We start from the raw sequence: 19,278 nt of genomic DNA, 5'->3' as shown, positions 1-19,278 counted from the left end.
CTGAAATTTAGCTGTGTTTATATTACCGTGCTGCTGAAACCTCCCTCCTGCTTTGCGAACAGCAGAAAGGAATGCAGACTGGAGGAGACCCAGGGCCCTGCGAGGCCACCCAGATCAGAGAGTTTTGTGCAGAAGCCCCTATATGGCTCTGTTTGACAGAGAGATGGAGATGGAGCTCTGCTCTGCTCCTTGTTTGGGAAGCTGGTGGGAGGGGAACAAGCCAAGGAGCTATATAAGCCAAAATGGTTCACTTTGCCAGTGCACCACCCCAGAACAGCTCTCCCCAGCCAAGCGCTGACAGGTAAGAGGCCGGGAACCAAAGAAGTGATTTCAGGATTTGCCTGATCAGTTTAGATAAAGAAAGAAAGAAAGGGGGGGGTGGAGACTTTTTTGCCGTTTTGATCCAGTATATCGGTGGTGCCTAGGAGAGCTCACCACACAATAAATGAGTACATGTGCAATAATCCACGCCCACTGAGCTTAATTGGTGTTTGCTATTTAACTTCAGTGGGATGTTCCATGTACCCTTAGGTTATGCTCCTGCTGTCTGATACACTGCACATTTATCTGGAAGTAAGTCAGTCTGAACTCAGGGGAGTTTAATCCTAAGTAACTGTGCTGCAATTCTAAGGAAACATTCCTGGATGTGGGACTTATTTCTGAGTAAAGAAGCACTGGATTGTGCTGTTTGGCCTGATCCAGTTAAGTATTTATTTTTATGAGAGGATTTAAGCACATGCTTCACTCGTCCAGTGAAATTGGTGGGGCTTAAAGAAGGATAATTTTGTCTTGATTGAGCCATTGTCTTATTCTCTGACCCTCACTTTTGCATTTCCATTTCTAAGATGAAGCTGGTATGATGCTTATAAGCAATGTCATTTGTAGATAAGCCTCTGTAAGCCTTTCTGCCAGAGCATTTATTTCTCCTGCTGCATTGCTCTTTAAGCACCAGACTTGCTGGGAAAAGGTCTCTCTCTCTCTCTGTTATGATTCAGATTTGTTCCTAGTATGCTCTTGCTCTTTAGAAGCTGTGTGGATATTAGGCTTGCATGAATCTGTACATTGTGAACCTGAAAAGGATTTCCCACTTCAGGTTTTTGACAGGTTCTTTTCACACCCTCACTGGGATTCTCAAGCCTGGAATGAACTGGTGGATTGAGACTTAAGTGAGTCTCTCTCTCTCTCTCTCTCTCTCTCTCTCTCTCTCTCTCTCTCTCTCTCTCTCTCTCTCTCTGTGCATTTTCGTATGGAACCCCTTCGGTTGTTTTGCCAAGTGGTGATCATATGCATTCACTTCTAGTCATGGCCTTAAGTTCGGAGCAAGAGGAGATATGTAGCAGAAACTTGTGTTTTGGTTATGTCATGATGTAAAGTGCCGTGTATATACATTGATAGTGCTGCATAAATAAAATTACTATTTTTACTTCACTTACTGCTATTGCTCCTAAGTAGTGCCTAGAGGAAATTCCTTAGAAGCAAGCACAAAATTAAAACTCTAGTGAGTCAGAACTTCACTCTGTCTCCTGTTCGGTGTAAGTGTTAAACGAACAAGGGTAAAATAAATTCTAGAGCATAAATGCTGCAAAAAAAGCATAATCTAGGGTAGTTAGATGCAAAAAAAGAGGACAGTGGTTCTACAAGTTGCATTAGAAGTGGGATAGTGGGATATTCAATAGGTGTGGCTTGTCATGCAATAAGCAACTGCTGAAATCCTATCTTCTTTCTGTTCTCTTTCCCATTTTGCATCTTATTCTCCTAATAATAGCTGCAGGCTAGGTTCTCATGGATGCCCTATACCCAGTTGGGGCTTGTGGGTAGTCCAATGCTCAAATGTAGACCTGTGGGCCAGTGGAGGGTACATGCACTAGAATCCCTCCAGTCACACTGGCTCTGAGCATGGTCCTCTCCATCACCTTTCAGCAGAAATGCAAAGGAAACCCCCTTAGCTACCCACTCCCACATAAGGAGCAAAGCTGTGCAGTCTAGCTTCTGTGCAGTCTAGCTCAGCTCCTCTGTATCACCATGCCTCAAACACATAGCTATCCAAACTGGAGTGGCCAACATTTGTGGACATACCACAATATTTACTGTAGCATTTCCTCAGTATACAGTTGCCATTCTTCTCGTGTATATAATGTACTTGCTGAACTCTGCCTATGATAATATATTTGGACATTTAATTATTAGGACACACACACACACACCACTCACACATTGAGGAAAGCCCATTTTTTCCTTCCAGGGTTTTCTGGAGGGGAACTCATCTTTATAGTCCAGCCTAGCACCTGCGAGGGACAGCAATAGTAAATCTTCACTCGGAGTTGTGTTGTTTAAATTCTTCTTGTGCTGATTTCTGTCATTTCAACTTAAAATTATTGTAGATATTCACTTGCACAGCTTTGACATATTGTGAGCCTGTTTGTTTGGAAAGTGGGGGGAAATAGAAGGATCCTCCTCCTCCTCCTAATATCTAAATAAGCCACAATTTGCAGACAATATATTTCAATGAGATTTGCTTTTCCTGTAGCATACCTGGTATGCTGGGATGCCTTTTAGCTCAGAAGCAAGAATTAGCAGACAATTGCACATCTTAGGACGGTCTTCCCCAAAGTGCTACTGCCCTCCATATCAGCCCCACTTAGCATCACCAATGGTCAGGGATGATGGGAGTTGTAGTCCAACAGCAGCTGGAGAGCACCAGGATGGGGAAGGCAGCCTCAGGCTGCAATCCTGGTCACGTTTTTGCTGGCAGGCAGTCCCTTTAAACTCAGTAGGGCTTACTTCTCAATAGACATCCATAGGATTAAACTATTAAAAGACAATCCTATTTATAAACCCCATTAGATGTACTGGGGCTTAATTTCTTAGTAAACATGCATAGGATTGCTCATGAGAGATGCACATAATAGGTTTGTTGCTGGGTTCTGGGTTACATTAGCAGCTACAGTTATCATCTTAGCACTCTGGAGCATCCCAGGGGCCTTAGAGCACTGCTTGCTTCTCTGTCACTAGAAAACACATGTTAAAATCTCCTTGAATTTATCCTAGTTACTAAATATGGTTTTCATTTAGAGTTTACCCTGCTCAGGCAGAAATGCAGCATTCCACCTTCCCCCCTCCCTCTTAGGATTTTTGGCTCAGTTGGCTTGAGTTTGAGCAAGCCACCCTTGACCTCTCCAGCTCCGTTCCAAAAACAGACATTTGAAAGACTTTGTTTCCTAATTAGGAAATCGTTTGTACCAAACAAGCTAGCTAGAGGCACTCAAGTTAGGTAAGGTTTCCTCTGTGCTTTGGAGTAAAATGCTCGAGTATATATAGCCACTAGCTCCCCAAAATATGTGCTATTAAACATTTCTTTTCAGTAAAACAAAATATAGAAAGTCTTCTACTACTACTTGTTGTTGTTTTAAATTTAAGGTTTAATTCCCACCCCTCCTTGAGCATTTCAGATGAACTATATTATACTCTCATGCACTTTTTATGTGAAGTAACCTGGACTGATGAGGCAAAGAGTGATTTGACACATCACGCTCTTTGAGGTGGACCTTTGAAAATGCAAAGTGTATATGTGACAGATATATATTTGCAAATGTGGGTTTATTACCACCCAGGGAGGAGCTAAGATTAGCAGGAGCTGTTTGCTGAGCTCACTCATTTTGGGACAATCCCAGGTTTCCCCTGTGCGGTCTGTATAAAAGTGGCCTCCCTCTGTTTTTATATTTTGGTATAAACATTTCCTTAAAGATCTCTTATCCCAGGTTGAGAAGGCATTTGAATCCGGTTCCCTCTCACACCCAAAGCAAAGTCTCACTGGCTCACAAAGCATTCCTTTGAACACTGCCTCACAGTTCCCATTCCTGAGTCCCAGGGTGTGTTCTGAGGGCACACAAGGGCGCCATCTTGTATGTTTGGGACTTGATGGGAGACCACCTGAGAATTCCAAATGCTTCACTTTGAGTTCCACGTTGGAAGAAAATGAACTAATTAGTGACAGCAGATACCAATGGAAAGGCATAGGAAATGCCATTCTTTGTTTCTAAGGGGCATTTAGAGCCTATGTACTTTGTATTCATGCTAGACATCTCATTTTTACCTTCACCAGTTTGAGCTTTCATGCTGCTGGTCTCATGATGAGAACATCAAGTACTTCCAGTTTCTTAATTAAGACCTGCAGTGCTGGATTTTATCTGCCTTGTTAAAATCCAGCGCCGCAGGCCTTAATTAAGAAACTGGATAACAGTATTAGGTAGGGTTAAGTTACACTTGAGTTTCCCCATGACTAGCAGAACTGCTTGTACCCTGAACTAAATCAAACTGAAATCTTGAATCCAAACCCTGCACACACACACACACACACACACACACACACACCTTCTGAAACCCTTGGAGAAATGATGGGATAAAAATGTAAGTAAGAATTATATTGTCACTATTACGATAAGAAACATTTGCTTTTTAAGAAAAGTAAGCTCAGATTCTTAGGAGGGTGAATTCAGTACCTAACAGCCACATTCTGTGTCTATATCTTCACTCCCATTGCATCATGGGGGGGGGTTAAAAAAGGTAAAGGTACAGGACCCCTGGACAGTTAAGTCCAGTCAAAGGCGACTATGGGAATGTGGCACTCATCTCGCTTTAGGCCAAGGGAGCCAGCATTTGTCCACAAGCTGCTTTCTGGGTCATATGGCCAGCATGACTAAACCGCTTTTGGCGCAACGGACAAGGGGAGTATGAAGTGGGGTGTGGAGGGGGTGGGTTGCCCCAGGTGCCACTCGGGGGTGTGTGGTAAACTGGCCCCTGCCTCCCCCCAGCTGTAGAGCGGCCGAGGGTGCGCATGGTCAGTATGGGCGCCGCTTTCGCGGCATCTGTATGGGCTGCCTCTCGCACGGCAACCGTATAGGCTGCTGCGTGTGCATACTCCATATGGGATGCCGCATATGCGCACTCCGTACGGCCCAGGCCAGAGAGGGTTCCTTTGGCACTGGCAACGGGACACTGTGATGGAAGCTAGACTGCACAGAAATGCTATTTACAGGAGGGGGGGGACCACAACTCTACAGATTAGTTATATATGCTGTGTTTCTCCAACTCAAACAGGTACCAAACACCTTTCTGGGTGTTGGCAAAAGAGCTAACATTTAAGTTTATTTAACAAGATATATTTGTGCACCCATGAATACCTGAAACTGGTTTAAGTTCTGTGTATTTAAATGGATGCACCAGAACCTCTTTTCAGCCAATGTTGATCCAAAGACCAAACAATAGCTGATAATCTGATATTAGACCCTTACATACACTGCAAATCACAATTTTGGCTCAGTCTGGAGCTCAGAACTGAAGGCTGTCCTTCTCTATTACAAGTCTGGATTAATTAAAGCATTACTGACTCTCGAGTCCTGCTATTATCTTTCAAGGACTTACAAGCTAAATACAAATCGCCTAATAACCTGGTAATATTACAATCCATTTAAATACCTGAATTTACATCACAGCATCACTAAACCGCTGAGTTTTCCCACTATACTGCAATTTAATAGAGAGTGAGGCTCCTGATCAGGATTCTATATGCCTAGCAAGGAAAGAAAATGGAGCAACAAATGTATGCTTAGATCAGTACCGGTATGTGGGGACGGAGCTCTTAATATAATAGCCTCCATGATATTGAACTCAGGCCATATTATGATAAATTCGTTGGTCAAACAAGAATGGATGCCTTTTTTGGACTATTTAAAGAAATATTATAGTACGATGAGCTCGCGAGCAGGATTTGAGCTATGAGCAACAGCTTATTAAGCCTCAAACAAGGGGAAAACATTTAAGTTCCCGCTGTTCTCTAGCTCAGGTCAAAATCCATGTCCCCATATCCCTACCAAGCCTCTTTGTCTCCAAAAGCACCTTTCTTTTCTCACTGTCAAGGATGGATATGGTAGCAGAGAGGATGAAGAGTCCCTCCCACCCCTTTGTCATCCAGAAGCATTGCAGGGCAGAAGAGTGTGGCCATTGGGGCTACTTTCAAGGCAATTACAATGGCAGTGGCCCTTCAGAAGCCCACAAGTCCCAAAGGCCACCACTTTTTAAGTCATGAATTGCTGCTCTTCTGCATGTCAGGACAATTGAGAGAGGCGACAGGGATTCACTTTTTGCTACTGTTACAAAGTCTCTTCTAATTGGAGCCAGACCCCGTTAACTCTCACAGCTAGCCTCCCTCTGCCCCCAGACACCACCACCGCTCCTGGGAATGTTTTCTTTTATTACATTGAGACTTCTCTGTTCTCTTTATAGGTCTGTACTTGTGTGAAAGGTCTGAGAAAGTTGCTATAGAAGATGTGTGAGGAAGAGGACAGCACCGCGCTGGTTTGTGACAATGGCTCAGGACTTTGTAAGGCTGGATTTGCTGGGGATGATGCTCCGAGAGCAGTTTTTCCATCTATTGTGGGACGTCCAAGGCACCAGGTGAATAACTGGTTCAGCTACTGAAACTCTGCTTGGTACAGAAGCCAAAGGATTCATTAGCAATAATAACATGGACCTTGAAAGGAAGAGTTTTGTTTCCCCCCCACACTCCCTTTACAATGCCACAGTCCTTATGCAATTTCTTTTAGATCGGTCCTGTTGATGTAAATAGAGTTTTGCCATGTAGCATGTTGTGGTCTGATTTAAAATGCAGTTTAAACTCTTGAGCAGCCATATTGGAAGAGAGTAAGGTTTCACCAGAGGTTGGCAACCCTATTTCCTCAGCCAGTTTCTATAATTTGGAAAAAGAATAATTTCTCAATGTGCATTCAGCAGTGCTTTTTGGTTTTGTGTTTGCTGGGGTAGAATGGGAGAACTTGGATCAACAAGTAGAACTGACTAATAAAATTGACTAATCAGTTTACTAATTTAGAACATCTTGTAGGTTCAAAATAAAAAAAATTCCTTCAGTAGCACCTTAAAGACCAACTAAGTTTATATTTTGGTATGAGCTTTCGTGTGCATGCACACTTCTTCTTGTAGGTTGTTAGACTAACCATAGATTGTTGTAGAGATGAGTTTTAAGAATCTCAGGGGAGGGGAAACAAATATCAAGTAACCATAGCAAATCAAATATCATTAATCAGATACCTCTTACTAAGGGCCCCTCAACATGTCATTTTGATTGCACATTCATGATTATTTGTGCTCATGGTTCTATCAGGGCAATAATCTACAGTCCTGCTTTTAATACTGTTTCTAACTTTACATGCTTTGGGGTAACCACAGTTCTTCCTTTTCAGTCAGTGCACATCCCACAACTTCCTGCTGAAATCTAGTCACTTTTTGTACCGCAAATGTTCTGGCTTCTTTTGTTTCACTTCTGTTCCGCTATAGCCTCTCCAGACAGCAATAACGTGATAGCACTGGGGAAGCTCATCACAGAACAAGCTAAACAGAATACATCCATCAGTAATGCACTTTAAATAGCCATGCCATTAAACTTCAAATTCACAGCCTAAGATGATCCTGAAACTGCTGAGATATCCATAAGCTATAGACCTGACTTGCGGAGCCCTTGTGTGTCCAGTCTCTGCGTGTCGGATCAATGGAACTGTGGCTTGTATCAAATAATTATTGTGACCCAACAAGAATGGAAAATGCACGTATTCAAATCCATCAAGACAGCTATTGTAACACGCTTTAAAAACAACAACTCTTTTTCTTCCCCTGTTAAGGCTGCAATACTGTTTATCTGGAAGCAAATCCAATTGAAATACCTGAGGCTTACTTCCAAGTAAACATGGTTGAGGATCAGGCTGTAAATACGAGGCATGGAAGCGGAGCACTTGAGAAGAGTGTGGTGTCCTTTATTTGCCACTAGATGGCTGTTCACTCATATTTATAGCATGTACCAGAAGTAAAGATGGCCATCAACTTGGGTGACTTCAAAAGAAGATTAGACCAATTCATGGAGGATAAGTCTGTCAGTAGCTACTAGCCACAATGGCTATGTTCTGCCTCTACTGTCAGAGGTGGTATGTCTTTGAATACTGGCTGCTGCAAATCACAAGAGGGAAGAGTGCTGTTAAGCTTGGGTCCTGCTTATGGGCTTCTCAGAGATATCTGGCTGGCCACGGTGAGAACAAGATGCAGAACCAGAGGGGCATATTCTTTGCATGGAGAAGTCTCTGGATGCAAGAGTTTGAGGAACTATTATTGGGTCAGATCCCTGCCCAAGACTCTGGCAAGCTGCACTCCATCTGTGTAGGTGATCCTGAGCCAAAGGGACCAATGATCTGAGCCAAAATAAAAACAGCTTTCCTATGTTTCTATCCCATTGGCCACTTTTCCCTATTACGTTTGTTATAGTTATGCTTGGTGGGGAAACAATAAAGGCTGTTCTCTCAACCTTTTATTTAAAAATGAGATAGAAGGTATGGGTCATCTTGTCTGCTTTGTTACAGTGCTTTCTTATGAGCCTGTTGTCATCGTCACCTTTTCTTCCTCTCTTACTTAGGGTGTGATGGTAGGGATGGGCCAGAAAGATAGCTATGTAGGAGACGAAGCCCAAAGCAAGAGAGGGATCCTGACCTTGAAATACCCAATAGAGCATGGAATCATCACAAACTGGGATGATATGGAGAAGGTAATTAAACCACAAATTTAAATAGAATGTAATGCAAAATGAATGATAAGCAGAAGCAGGGATTTTTGCTCTTTTTTGGGAGGGGGGGGAAGGTTGTGATTTGCCTGTGTCTTTTTGGTGAGAACAATCTGCATTTCTTCTGCTATTGGGATTTTTAATTCCCCCCATCTAATAAGTTCATGGTGTTTCGTGTTCTAGTAAGGACTTCTCAAGAATGCATATTTGCTGCTATGATTTGGAACTACGTCGAGACTAATTAAGAAGGCACAGAAAGGAAAATGGAATTAACAAGTTCTGGAAAGTGGTGGCTAGGGCTTCCTTTCTACTTTATCTGGAGTGGGTGGGGTTGCTTCTCCACCACTGCTGGTAATATATACATCTTCGGCCCATGGAGGTTATCTTTACTCACTGTGTGCTGACTGGGAGCTTTTTCTCATTGTTCCCATGTGTGCAGCTGCCATGAATATTGCAATGACATAGGCGACACCATCCCCTCTCATAGTTCTGAATCAGACATTGCTAGTTTGGGATGGAATTATGCGGTCCACTTAGCCACATGGGCAGAAGATATAGATCAAGAGTGGGCAGGAGTAGTAGATTGGGATTTGCAACGGTTTGAAAATTGTGACGATTAAAGTTTTTTCCCCACCTCCTACATCAGGCATCCCCAAACTGCGGCCCTCCAGATGTTTTGGCCTACAACTCCCATGATCCCTAGCTAACAGGACCAGTGGTCAGGGATGATGGGAATTGTAGTCCAAAACATCTGGAGGGCCAAAGTTTGGGGATGCCTGTCTTACATTATGCTGCTGAAAGCTTTGGGGGGAAAACAGGATCATTTGCTTGAGAACAGATTTGTGTGCAAGCTCCAGTTCTGTTACTGAAAGCGTGTGCCCAGGAATACCTTGGTCCACAATGCTATGTCTGCCTTCTTGAGCCATGAGGGTCCAGTAAATTATCCAAGCCTAAAATCTGCCTACCCTTGATGTAGAAGAGGTTGCCGTGGGTGAAACTATAGAGATGTAGCACTTGCAGTCTAAAACATTCAGTTCTAATGTCTCATAAGAGTTCTGTAGCTACTGTAGCTTCAGAAACATTGTCAAGGCGAGCGGAGTGGCCTGTAGCTGTGGTGGCAGTGTTTATTATAATAAAAAAATCACTTTGCATTTTATTAATACAGATTTGGCACCACTCTTTCTACAATGAGCTGCGTGTTGCCCCCGAAGAGCATCCAACTCTGCTTACAGAGGCACCTTTGAACCCCAAAGCTAACCGAGAGAAAATGACACAGGTAAACAGCCTCTTCTTAGGATTAAGGTCTTTGAATTACTATGTATTTATGTATTTCTTTGTTAAAGTTCTATACAGTGTAGATGCCAGATGTATTTCTGATTGTTGATGTGGGTTACACACTGGTTTTGGTGGTCCTTTCTTCTGAGTTTGTAGGTGACCCTTATCTGTATTAGACTTTGTACTTCAGGACAATAAAAGGATTAACCCTTACTTTTCATTGATTGGTTGGGATTTCAGCTCATGACGTTAATATTTTATGGCACCACATACATATTGGTGTGAAACCCATTTCAACTATCCTGGTTTCCTGAGAATTGTAATTTTATGAGGAAAGGAAGTGACCATTAATCCAGCTTAAGTTTGTAAACATACCCTAACTGTGTAGTACTAATTTTTATTTACTTAGAAAAGTTGTTGTCATGTTATACATTAACCCTCTCTAAATTAATGGAAACTTCTGTTGCTAGTCATGAGTTCTATTGATCTATAAGGGCAATATGAGGAACACGGTTAAGGCTGATGACTTGTTAGCAGAGGAGCTGAATATCTTAGAATCATAGAATCATAGAGTTGGAAGAGACCACAAGGGCCATCCAGTCCAACTCCCTGCCAAGCAGGAAACACCATCAAAGCATTCCTGACAGATTGCTGTCAAGCCTCCGCTTAAAGACCTCCAAAGAAGGAGACTCCACCACACTCCTTGGCAGCAAATTCCACTGTCGAACAGCTCTTACTGTCAGGAAGTTCTTCCTAATGTTTAGGTAGAATCTTCTTTCTTGTAGCTTGAATCCATTGCTCCGTGTCTGCTTCTCTGGAGCAGCAGAAAACAACCTTTCACCCTCTTCTATATGACATCCTTTTATATATTTGAACATGGCTATCATATCACCCCTTAACCTTCTCTTCTCGCCCATTATAAGGTTAAAAGATCAGGTATAGTAGCTCCTGCCTGCCAGCCTATAAACTCTCAGCCATTCCTTCTATATGACCATCAAGTGAAAGCTGCATTGAGGGCAGCGCATCCCAGTAAAGCTGCTGGTCCAGATGGGGTGCTGGGGATAGTGGTAAAAAAACTGTGCTGATCAACTAGCAGGGGTTCTGATAAGGATTTTTAACACATCTCTGAAAACGGCTTGTGTTCCATCATGCTAGAAGGCAGTTACCATTGTCCCAGTCCCCAAGAAAACAGCAACTAACTGCCTAAATGACTACAGACCTATTGCATTAACATCTGTAGTGATGAAATGCTTTGAGAGATCGGTCCTTCAACATCTTAGGTCGTGCTTCCCACCGGACTTTGATAAACATCAGTTCGCCTAGAGGAGAAACAGGTCAACAGATGATGCCATGGCTACGGCCTTTCACCTTGCAGCGAGTCATCTGGAGAGACTGGGGAATTATGTCAGCATGTTGTTTATTGATTATAGCTCGGCTTTTAATACCATCCTCCCAGGCATTCTTATTAAAAAGCTGACAGATCTGGACCTTTCTTCTACCATCAGTGACTGGATTAAAGACTTTTTGAGGGATCAGACACAAACAGTGAGGATTGGACAAGTAATATCTAATTCCTTAAAAATCAGTACTGGCACCCCACAGGGATGTTTGCTAAGTCCCTACCTGTACTCATTGTACACATATGACTGCATATCAGCTGATCCATCCACAGTAATTATTATGTTTGCAGATGATACTACCATAATGGGCCTAAATCAGGCACCCCCAAACTTCGGCCCTCCAGATGTTTTGGACTACAATTCCCATCTTCCCCGACCACTGGTCCTGTTAGCTAGGGATCATGGGAGTTGTAGGCCAAAACATTTGGAGGGCCGCAGTTTGGGGATGCCTGGCCTAAATGCAGGCGGAGATGAAACAGTGTACAGGGGGAAGGTTCAAAAAGTATCTACATGGTGCTTAGAGAATAACTTGCACCTAAATATTAGTAAGACAAAGGAGATGGTGGTGGACTTCCGGAGGAAGAGAGGGAACCTGCCCCGTTGTATATCGGGGGGGGGGGGCTGTGTGGAGAGAGTCTCCTCCTTTAAACTCCTGGGAGTTTACCTTAGTGAGGACCTCACTTAGAAGATCAACATAACTCAGGTGGTCAGAAAGGCCCAACAGAGACTCCTCAGGGTCTTGCAAAAAGAATAACATTAAGGCTTCCGGGTTCAGCGCCAGCGCCGATCGGCGGGGTTTCGTCTCGTCTCTGAGACGGCCCGTCCCTGCTAGGAGTGGGGAGGGCAGCGAGAGCGACGCTGCGCCCCTTAGAACCTCGGGAAGGGCGTCCCGGGGGCAAATTTGCTCGGCACAGCCCCAATCCGGACTCCCCAACCCTTCGGCTAGCTCTAATAAGAGCTCCGGAGCGAGGAGGGTAGAAGTCGCGGGGGCCATTTTGAGCGGCAACGTTATTCTAGCAAGGAGAAGCTTCAAGCCGAAGGCGGAGAGCGCTGGATTCTTCCGAAAATAAAACGATTGGAAAAGACTGTAAGTAACCTCACGATTTGGATTATAAAACAATTTGGATCTGGGAGAGAGGGGAGAAAAGAGGAAGCCACCCCCCCCCCACGGCAACAAAAGAGACAGTAAATAGAAACCCGAAGCCGTAAACAGAAGATTTGCAATTCAAAAGGATCCCTCAAAGGCATCAAAGAGAATCTCCCCTTTGATGCAGGGTGAAAGGGGAGAGAGAGAGACTGTGGTCGTGAGTGCCCTGCAGCAAGAGGTAAAGACTAAGAAAAACCGTTCTTTTCCTCGGGAGCCGGCAGCCCAGACAACCCAGTGAGTTGATCAGGATTTATAAGTCAATTTTTATTTCACTTTGTATTTCTGGACTTTGTGGAATTTCTTTTTTGGTTTAAATGTTTGTGAAATGTGAGTTCGAACTTTATTGTTAATAAGACTTGAAGAATGCAGCCAGCTCGTTAAAATGGAGTCGAGAAAATAAACTGTGATCATATTCCACCCCACGTGACAAGTTTTGACCTTGGCAGGATTGAACTATGTCAACAAAAAAGTGTTCCCCTGAGTTCCAGCGGTCTGTTTTGACCTTAATGTGGGAAACAAGAATAGAGCTATGTCAGGAGGAGACACGACGGCAAGAGTTACAGCAAAAATTTCAGATGGTGATGGCAGAATATGATTTTTTAGAAGATGAAGCTTTTGACACTGAAAAAGATGAATGTGAGAATGACAATGATGGTGACTGTGATTTGGAAGGAAAAGATGAAGATGAGGACTGTGATGATTCAACACAAAATGAAGCACACCACGAAAAAAATGATGACTTTACTCTACAAAAAGTTGGATGGAGTGCCCTGCCTTTGAGGGGGGGCACGATTGGTATTATTGGAACTCCAGAACGCCCACAGGGAAGAAGGAAAAAATATGCAGAGAAGAGAAGAAATTCAGGGGTCCTGTATGGTGGCCTGGATGGCAAAAGACTGTAAACAGGGGGTGGGGTGAAGGGAAAGTGATGTTGTGATTATAAGGATGGATTAACAGGTTTATAACTGGTCTGCTGATTATGGAATTTGCTGGATTGGGGGGGTGGAGCCGGTAATCGGGGATGTAAGGTTAAATTGAGAATAGTTATAGTTTTAAAAGTGAATGGATTTTGGAAAAATGTAAAAATATGGAGGCTTATAGAGGGAGAAAAAATTAGGCACGGGAAGATAAAATGGGAGTTTGATTTTTCAGTGAGTTGAATATTAGATGAAAATGTTAACAATTGATTTATAAGTTGTATAAGATACAAAGGTGTATTTTTATAAAGTAAGAAACTGTTGCAGATGATAAAAAAGGGATGAAAACCGGGGAAGGGGGGGAGGGGAAGCCCACAAAATATGGTTTTACAATTATGAATGTAAGAATTTTTTTCTGTTTTGTATTGTTTTTTTTTTGTTTTTTTGCCCTTTCTTTTTTCTCTTTTTTCCTATTTCTATTTTTCTCTTTTTTTGGTATGACAATAGATGGTTGGATGGATGGCCTCCTGCGTACTGCCCTGGTTTGCTGGAGCTCCCTGGTGGCAGGGGGGGGCTTTGGGGTCAGGGGAGGGGGAGGAGGACAGAAATCCAAGCATAAAATGGACCATCTCTGACTGTTCACATACATGGGATACTTCTGTGGCAGGGGAGGACCCATGTGGGTGGGTAGGAAGGAGGTGGAAAAGGTGTTTATGTATGTACCGTTTTTTTTTTTTGTATTTTGTAAAATTAATAAAAAGTATGTTTTAAAAAAAAAAGAATAACATTAAACAACAATTGAACTCCTTTTACCGGTCCACAATAAAAGGTGTCCTTTCATATTGTATCACAGTGTGGTATGCTGGCCTGACAGCCACGGACAGAAAGAGGGTGGTGAATATAGCACATGGTATCATGGGCTGTCTCTTGAGTCCGCTAGATGACAGCTTCTATCCGTGGGCTGTTAGGTTGTTGAGCGGAAAATAACATAGCGAAACTGACTTGCGAGGTAGGTTGTTTGATAAGAGATTGAGTGTTGGGGGGGGGAGGCTCATTGCAGGTTCTGGATGCATTGATTAGGACTGTGGAAATCATTTAAATTATGTGCTGTTGGTAATTAGAAGAAGAAGAAGAGTTTGGATTTGATATCCCGCTTTATCACTACCCAAAGGAGTATCAAGGCAGCTAACAATCTCCTTTCCCTTCCTCCCCCACAACAAACACTCTGTGAGGTGAGTGGGGCTGAGAGACTTCAAAGAAGTGTGACTAGCCCAAGGTCACCCAGCAGCTGCATGTGGAGGAGCAGAGACGCGAACCCGGTTCCCCAGATTACGAGCCTACCGCTCTTAACCACTACACCACACTGGCTTTTTAATGGTTTTAATGGTTACGACCCTATTGCACGGAGTAACCAAGACAATAGCACTAACCCAATACTTTCATTTTGCTTGTTTGTTTTTAATTACTTTTCAGATTATGTTTGAGACTTTCAACGTCCCAGCCATGTACGTTGCTATTCAGGCAGTTTTGTCCCTCTATGCTTCTGGACGTACAACAGGTAAGAAAGTGATGGGAGCTTTGGGGTTTGTGAAAAGGAAGAAGAGTGCATAGATATCAGGATAAATTCTGCCTGTTTTGTGTTGTATCTAGGGATTGTGCTCGACTCTGGGGATGGTGTCACCCACAATGTGCCAATCTATGAAGGCTATGCACTGCCTCATGCCATCATGCGCCTGGACTTAGCCGGCCGTGACCTTACCGACTACCTCATGAAAATCCTGACAGAACGTGGCTACTCATTCGTTACTACTGGTAAGAGAAATACTTAGGATTGAGATTCGCTGAACATACTTTTAGGAGCTTTACAGACACGTGGTTGCTTTCAGTAATGGTGAGCAGGTTTTTCTATTAACACGTCTTGCCTAGCACTATGTCTCCCAACCCCCTGGATGTGATGTGAGGAGGCGGGTGAAAGCCCTATTCTGCTAGTGCTGGCTCCTGCTAGTTCAATCTGGCCCAAAATGTTTTGCAAATTTGTAACATTTGAGGGCTTCCTGCTGGAATGTGTATTTATTTATTTTGAATGCAGAACATTCTGGACTCACAGCTGTCCATGGAGGCGCAGGTCAATTCTGTGTCCAGGGCAGCTATCAGCTCCATCTGGTACGCAGGCCGAGACCCTACCTGCCTGCAGACTGTCTCAACAGAGTGGTGCATGCTTTAGTTATCTCCTGCTAGGACTACTGCAATGCGCTCTACGTGGGGCTACCTTTGAAGGTGACCCGGAAACTACAATTAATCCAGAATGCTGCAGCTAGACTGGTGACTGGGAGTGGCTGCCGAGACCACATAACACCGGTCTTGAAAGACCTACATTGGCTCCCAGTACGTTTCTGAGCACAATTCAGGTTGGTGAGCACAATAAGGTTGGTGCTGACCTTTAAAGCCCTAAATGGCCTCGGTCCAGTATACCTGAAGGAGCGTCTCCACCCCCATCATTCTGCCCGGACACTGAGATCCAGTGCCGAGGGCCTTCTGGTGGTTCCCTCGTTGTGAGAAGCCAAGTTGCAAGGAACCAGGCAGGGGGCCTTCTCGGTAGTGGTACCTGGCCTATGGAACGCCCTCCCATCAGATGTCAAAGTGAAAAACAGCTACCAGATTTTTAGAAGACATCTGAAGGCAGCCCTGTTTAGAGAGGCTTTTAATCTTCAATCAATTATTTTATTCTTCTGTTGGAAGCCACCCAGAGTGGCTGCGGAAACCCAGCCAGATGGGCAGGGTATAAATAATAAATTATTATTATTATAATATTATTATTAACGCAATTTTAAAAGCAAAGCAAGAGTCCTGTTTCGTTATCATGAATAATACTGAACTAAAGATAAGCAATACAGTTCCTTTCTTTGATTGCTGAAATAGTGTGATTTACACAGTACTGTTTCTAATTTAAACACAAATCTTTGCTTTGAATCCCATCTGCAGCTGAACGTGAAATTGTCCGTGACATCAAGGAGAAGCTTTGCTATGTTGCCCTGGACTTTGAAAATGAGATGGCCACGGCTGCTTCTTCATCATCCTTGGAAAAAAGCTATGAGCTGCCTGATGGTCAGGTGATCACAATAGGGAACGAACGTTTCCGCTGCCCAGAGACACTCTTCCAGCCCTCTTTCATTGGTAAGATAACTTACACTGTTTATTGGCCAATTATATTATTATACTCCTGCAAGAAATTCAGTCACCTCTCTCTCAATGGCTATACCTACCTGGCTATTAAAAATGGAGAACAAGTGGTCTTCAGGGTGTCATTAGACTACAACTCCCATCATCCCCGGTAATGATAATGTAGACTGAGCTGATGAAAGTTGGAGTCCAACTTCTTCTCAAGGGCTATAGGTTTCCATACCTGCTTCTATGCCAACACAACGAATGATCCTTGAACATCCAATATCTCTATTCAGACCAGGTCTCTGAATGTCAATTCATATGCCTATGTTTTGAAAATCCCAACTCCAACTGGATTTGTAAATTTTCAATAACCATATTAGGAATTCTTAGCCTGCATCGAAAATTGTAAAGGTGCCTCTATTCTTCTTTCAGCTCTGTCATTCCCTTTATAAGACGTTTTAAGAAACCAATTGTTTCACTTCAAATAACTTTTGCCTGACTTCCACCTGCCACCAGATATTGTTGTTTTTTTCTAGTTAAGTGTGCACACAATTACCTGACTTCTATATGCTAGGCTTTGAACAACAATTTCTCTCAGCCTTGAATTAATTTAAGGCTACAGTGGAACCTCAGTTTTCGAACGTAATCTGTTCTGGAAGACTGTTCAACTTCAGAAATGTTCGAAAACCAAAAACTGAAAGCGGAAGCCTCAATTCAATAGGGAAACTCAAAATGGAAGCTGTGTAGCACGTTCGGCTTCCGAAAATTGTTCAAAAACCGAAGCAGCTACTTCCGGGTTTTTGGCATTCAGGTTCCGAAACATTTGTCAATGGAGACATTCGAGAACCGAGGTTCTACTGTATTTCATTAAGGTTCATTCTAATATCGTTCTAAGTTTTGTACCAAATTTGTATATATTTTATTGAATGACATTGCATCCATTGCAGCAGCCTTTGGCTATAAGCCATAAACTTGATACATTCTAATATCTTGTCCACACCTTCACAGGTTGGTGGCTACTGGGTTCAGTCTTCTCAGTTGGCACCCACAATTCTGCTTTCGGATACTATCCTAAGGCACGGTTAGAATTTTAGGATGCCCTCCCCAGGCAGATCCACCTGCCACTTAACATATATGGCACCAATTCAAAACTATTTCATCCTCCGAGGCCTTGACAGCGGGTGCATTTTGAATTTATGATTCTTTGTTGTTGCATGTATTTAACTTTATCGATTGTTTCTGGTCTTGTTTTCATTCTGGTTGCCATTTTCCTAATTATTATAATGGATGTATTTTAACACTTGACTATAACCCACACTTGGGAGAGGCAGCTCAAAAGTTGGAAAGCCAAGGCAAATATACTTTAAATAAATAATTTCCCAACCATCACAGGCATGGAATCTGCTGGCATTCATGAAACCACCTATAACAGCATCATGAAGTGTGACATTGATATCAGAAAAGACCTCTATGCAAACAATGTACTCTCTGGTGGAACCACGATGTACCCTGGCATTGCAGACCGAATGCAAAAGGAGATCACTGCCCTTGCACCCAGCACTATGAAAATCAAGGTAATGCATTATTTGATTATTATGTAATTTATGGTGGCAAAGTAGGCCAGCATATTTTAAGGTGACTAGCTGGCTTACATATTTTAATGCAACTAAAATAAGCCAGAAACGGATATGTAAAGCCCTGAATAAAATCTCAATGCAGAAAAGATTAAAGCTAACAAAACAACTTATCCCACTCCCAAGCCAATATAGGGAAAGACAGGAACTGAAGAAAGTAGAAGACTGAGCAGAGGGGATTCCCAGCAGCACAGTGATTCTAGGGCGAGTTTACACCATTAAAAAAAAAATCTTGCAAGAAAATATAATTAGATTATTTCCTGATGATACCATGGTTAAGCTCCTGTAAGGAGGTGATCTTCCCCAAGGTTTTGCAGGAAATAACCCACCCAATTTAAACTGCCTTTAAAAACAGGGCAAAATATAAAATGATCACATAAGAGTGCTTTTGCAAGAATACTGAATTGCCCCAGGTGAAAGATATCCCCGTGTTTACTTTTCTCCTGTCAAAAATGATTGCATAAGCACTCCTTTAGATAGGAAGACTTAGAAGCAGCTCTTACCTGCCTGTGTCAGATACACAAGTATGGACAGATACAACTCCTTTGTTTACCCATTTTTGCCATAGGAATGGCTTGCATCACTCCACTGAATTAAATTTCTTCATGCAGTTCATTTTATCATTGCCTACAGCATTTTAGCTGCATCCTTCCATTTCTCTTTTGTACAGATTATTGCTCCCCCTGAACGCAAGTACTCCGTTTGGATCGGTGGCTCTATCCTTGCCTCTCTTTCCACCTTCCAGCAAATGTGGATCAGCAAACAAGAATATGATGAAGCTGGTCCATCCATTGTTCACCGCAAATGCTTTTAAACTGCTTCTCTCTTTCCTCCTCCCCCTCCCTTCCTCTCTCCCCGAGCACATTACTGTGAATATATTCAGGAATAGCAATGTTTTTATAACTCCATTCCACATATCTTAATAACAACGGCTCTGGCTATGTTTCCAATTAGATGCTGTGTATTTTGGGTGGGTGGGGATAGAATAAATTGTAAACATGCTACCAGTTGGGTGCTTGCAATTTTTCTTAATAAAAACACCTCCAGTTGTTCTTACTCAGCTGAAAAACTGCAGTTCACAAAAGTCATGGAATCCAAGACAGAAAATTCAGATGCGCTGCAA

At 42.9% G+C, this 19,278-nt stretch overlaps 1 protein-coding gene across 4 annotated transcripts; it reads left to right on the top strand.

Moving 5' to 3' along the window:
• Nucleotides 1–275: 275 nt before the first annotated feature.
• ACTA2 (actin alpha 2, smooth muscle) lies at nt 276–19,159 on the top strand. 4 transcript variants are annotated; one of them, XM_035137514.3, is made up of 9 exons: nt 276–301; nt 6,283–6,453; nt 8,474–8,602; nt 9,783–9,893; nt 14,830–14,914; nt 15,007–15,168; nt 16,339–16,530; nt 17,914–18,095; nt 18,826–19,159. In XM_035137514.3, exons 2-9 carry the CDS (start codon nt 6,325–6,327, stop codon nt 18,967–18,969), a joined length of 1,134 nt encoding a protein of 377 aa, XP_034993405.1. In that variant the 5' UTR covers nt 276–301; nt 6,283–6,324; the 3' UTR covers nt 18,970–19,159. The 4 variants fall into 4 exon arrangements, with proteins under 4 accessions (XP_034993405.1, XP_088526430.1, XP_088526429.1 ...); XM_088670304.1 differs by lacking the exon at nt 276–301 and adding an exon at nt 439–573; XM_088670303.1 differs by lacking the exon at nt 276–301 and adding an exon at nt 525–701.
• The last annotated feature ends 119 nt before the right edge of the window (nt 19,160–19,278 follow it).

This window comes from Zootoca vivipara, chromosome 5 (assembly GCF_965207765.1).
Source record: "Zootoca vivipara chromosome 5, rZooViv2.hap1.1, whole genome shotgun sequence".
Taxonomy (NCBI): Eukaryota; Metazoa; Chordata; class Lepidosauria; order Squamata; family Lacertidae; genus Zootoca; species Zootoca vivipara.
The sequence above is the reverse complement of the archived record's forward strand: the minus strand, read 5'-3'. Positions and strand labels throughout refer to the sequence as shown.

Coding starts and splice junctions, on each gene's coding strand:
- ACTA2 (XM_035137514.3), top strand. CDS start 6,325: ATGTGTGAGGAAGAGGACAGCACCGCGCTGGTTTGTGACAATGGCTCA. Junction 9,894..14,829: donor ACCGAGAGAAAATGACACAG/GTAAACAGCCTC, acceptor ATTACTTTTCAG/ATTATGTTTGAGACTTTCAA. Junction 15,169..16,338: donor CTACTCATTCGTTACTACTG/GTAAGAGAAATA, acceptor TCCCATCTGCAG/CTGAACGTGAAATTGTCCGT.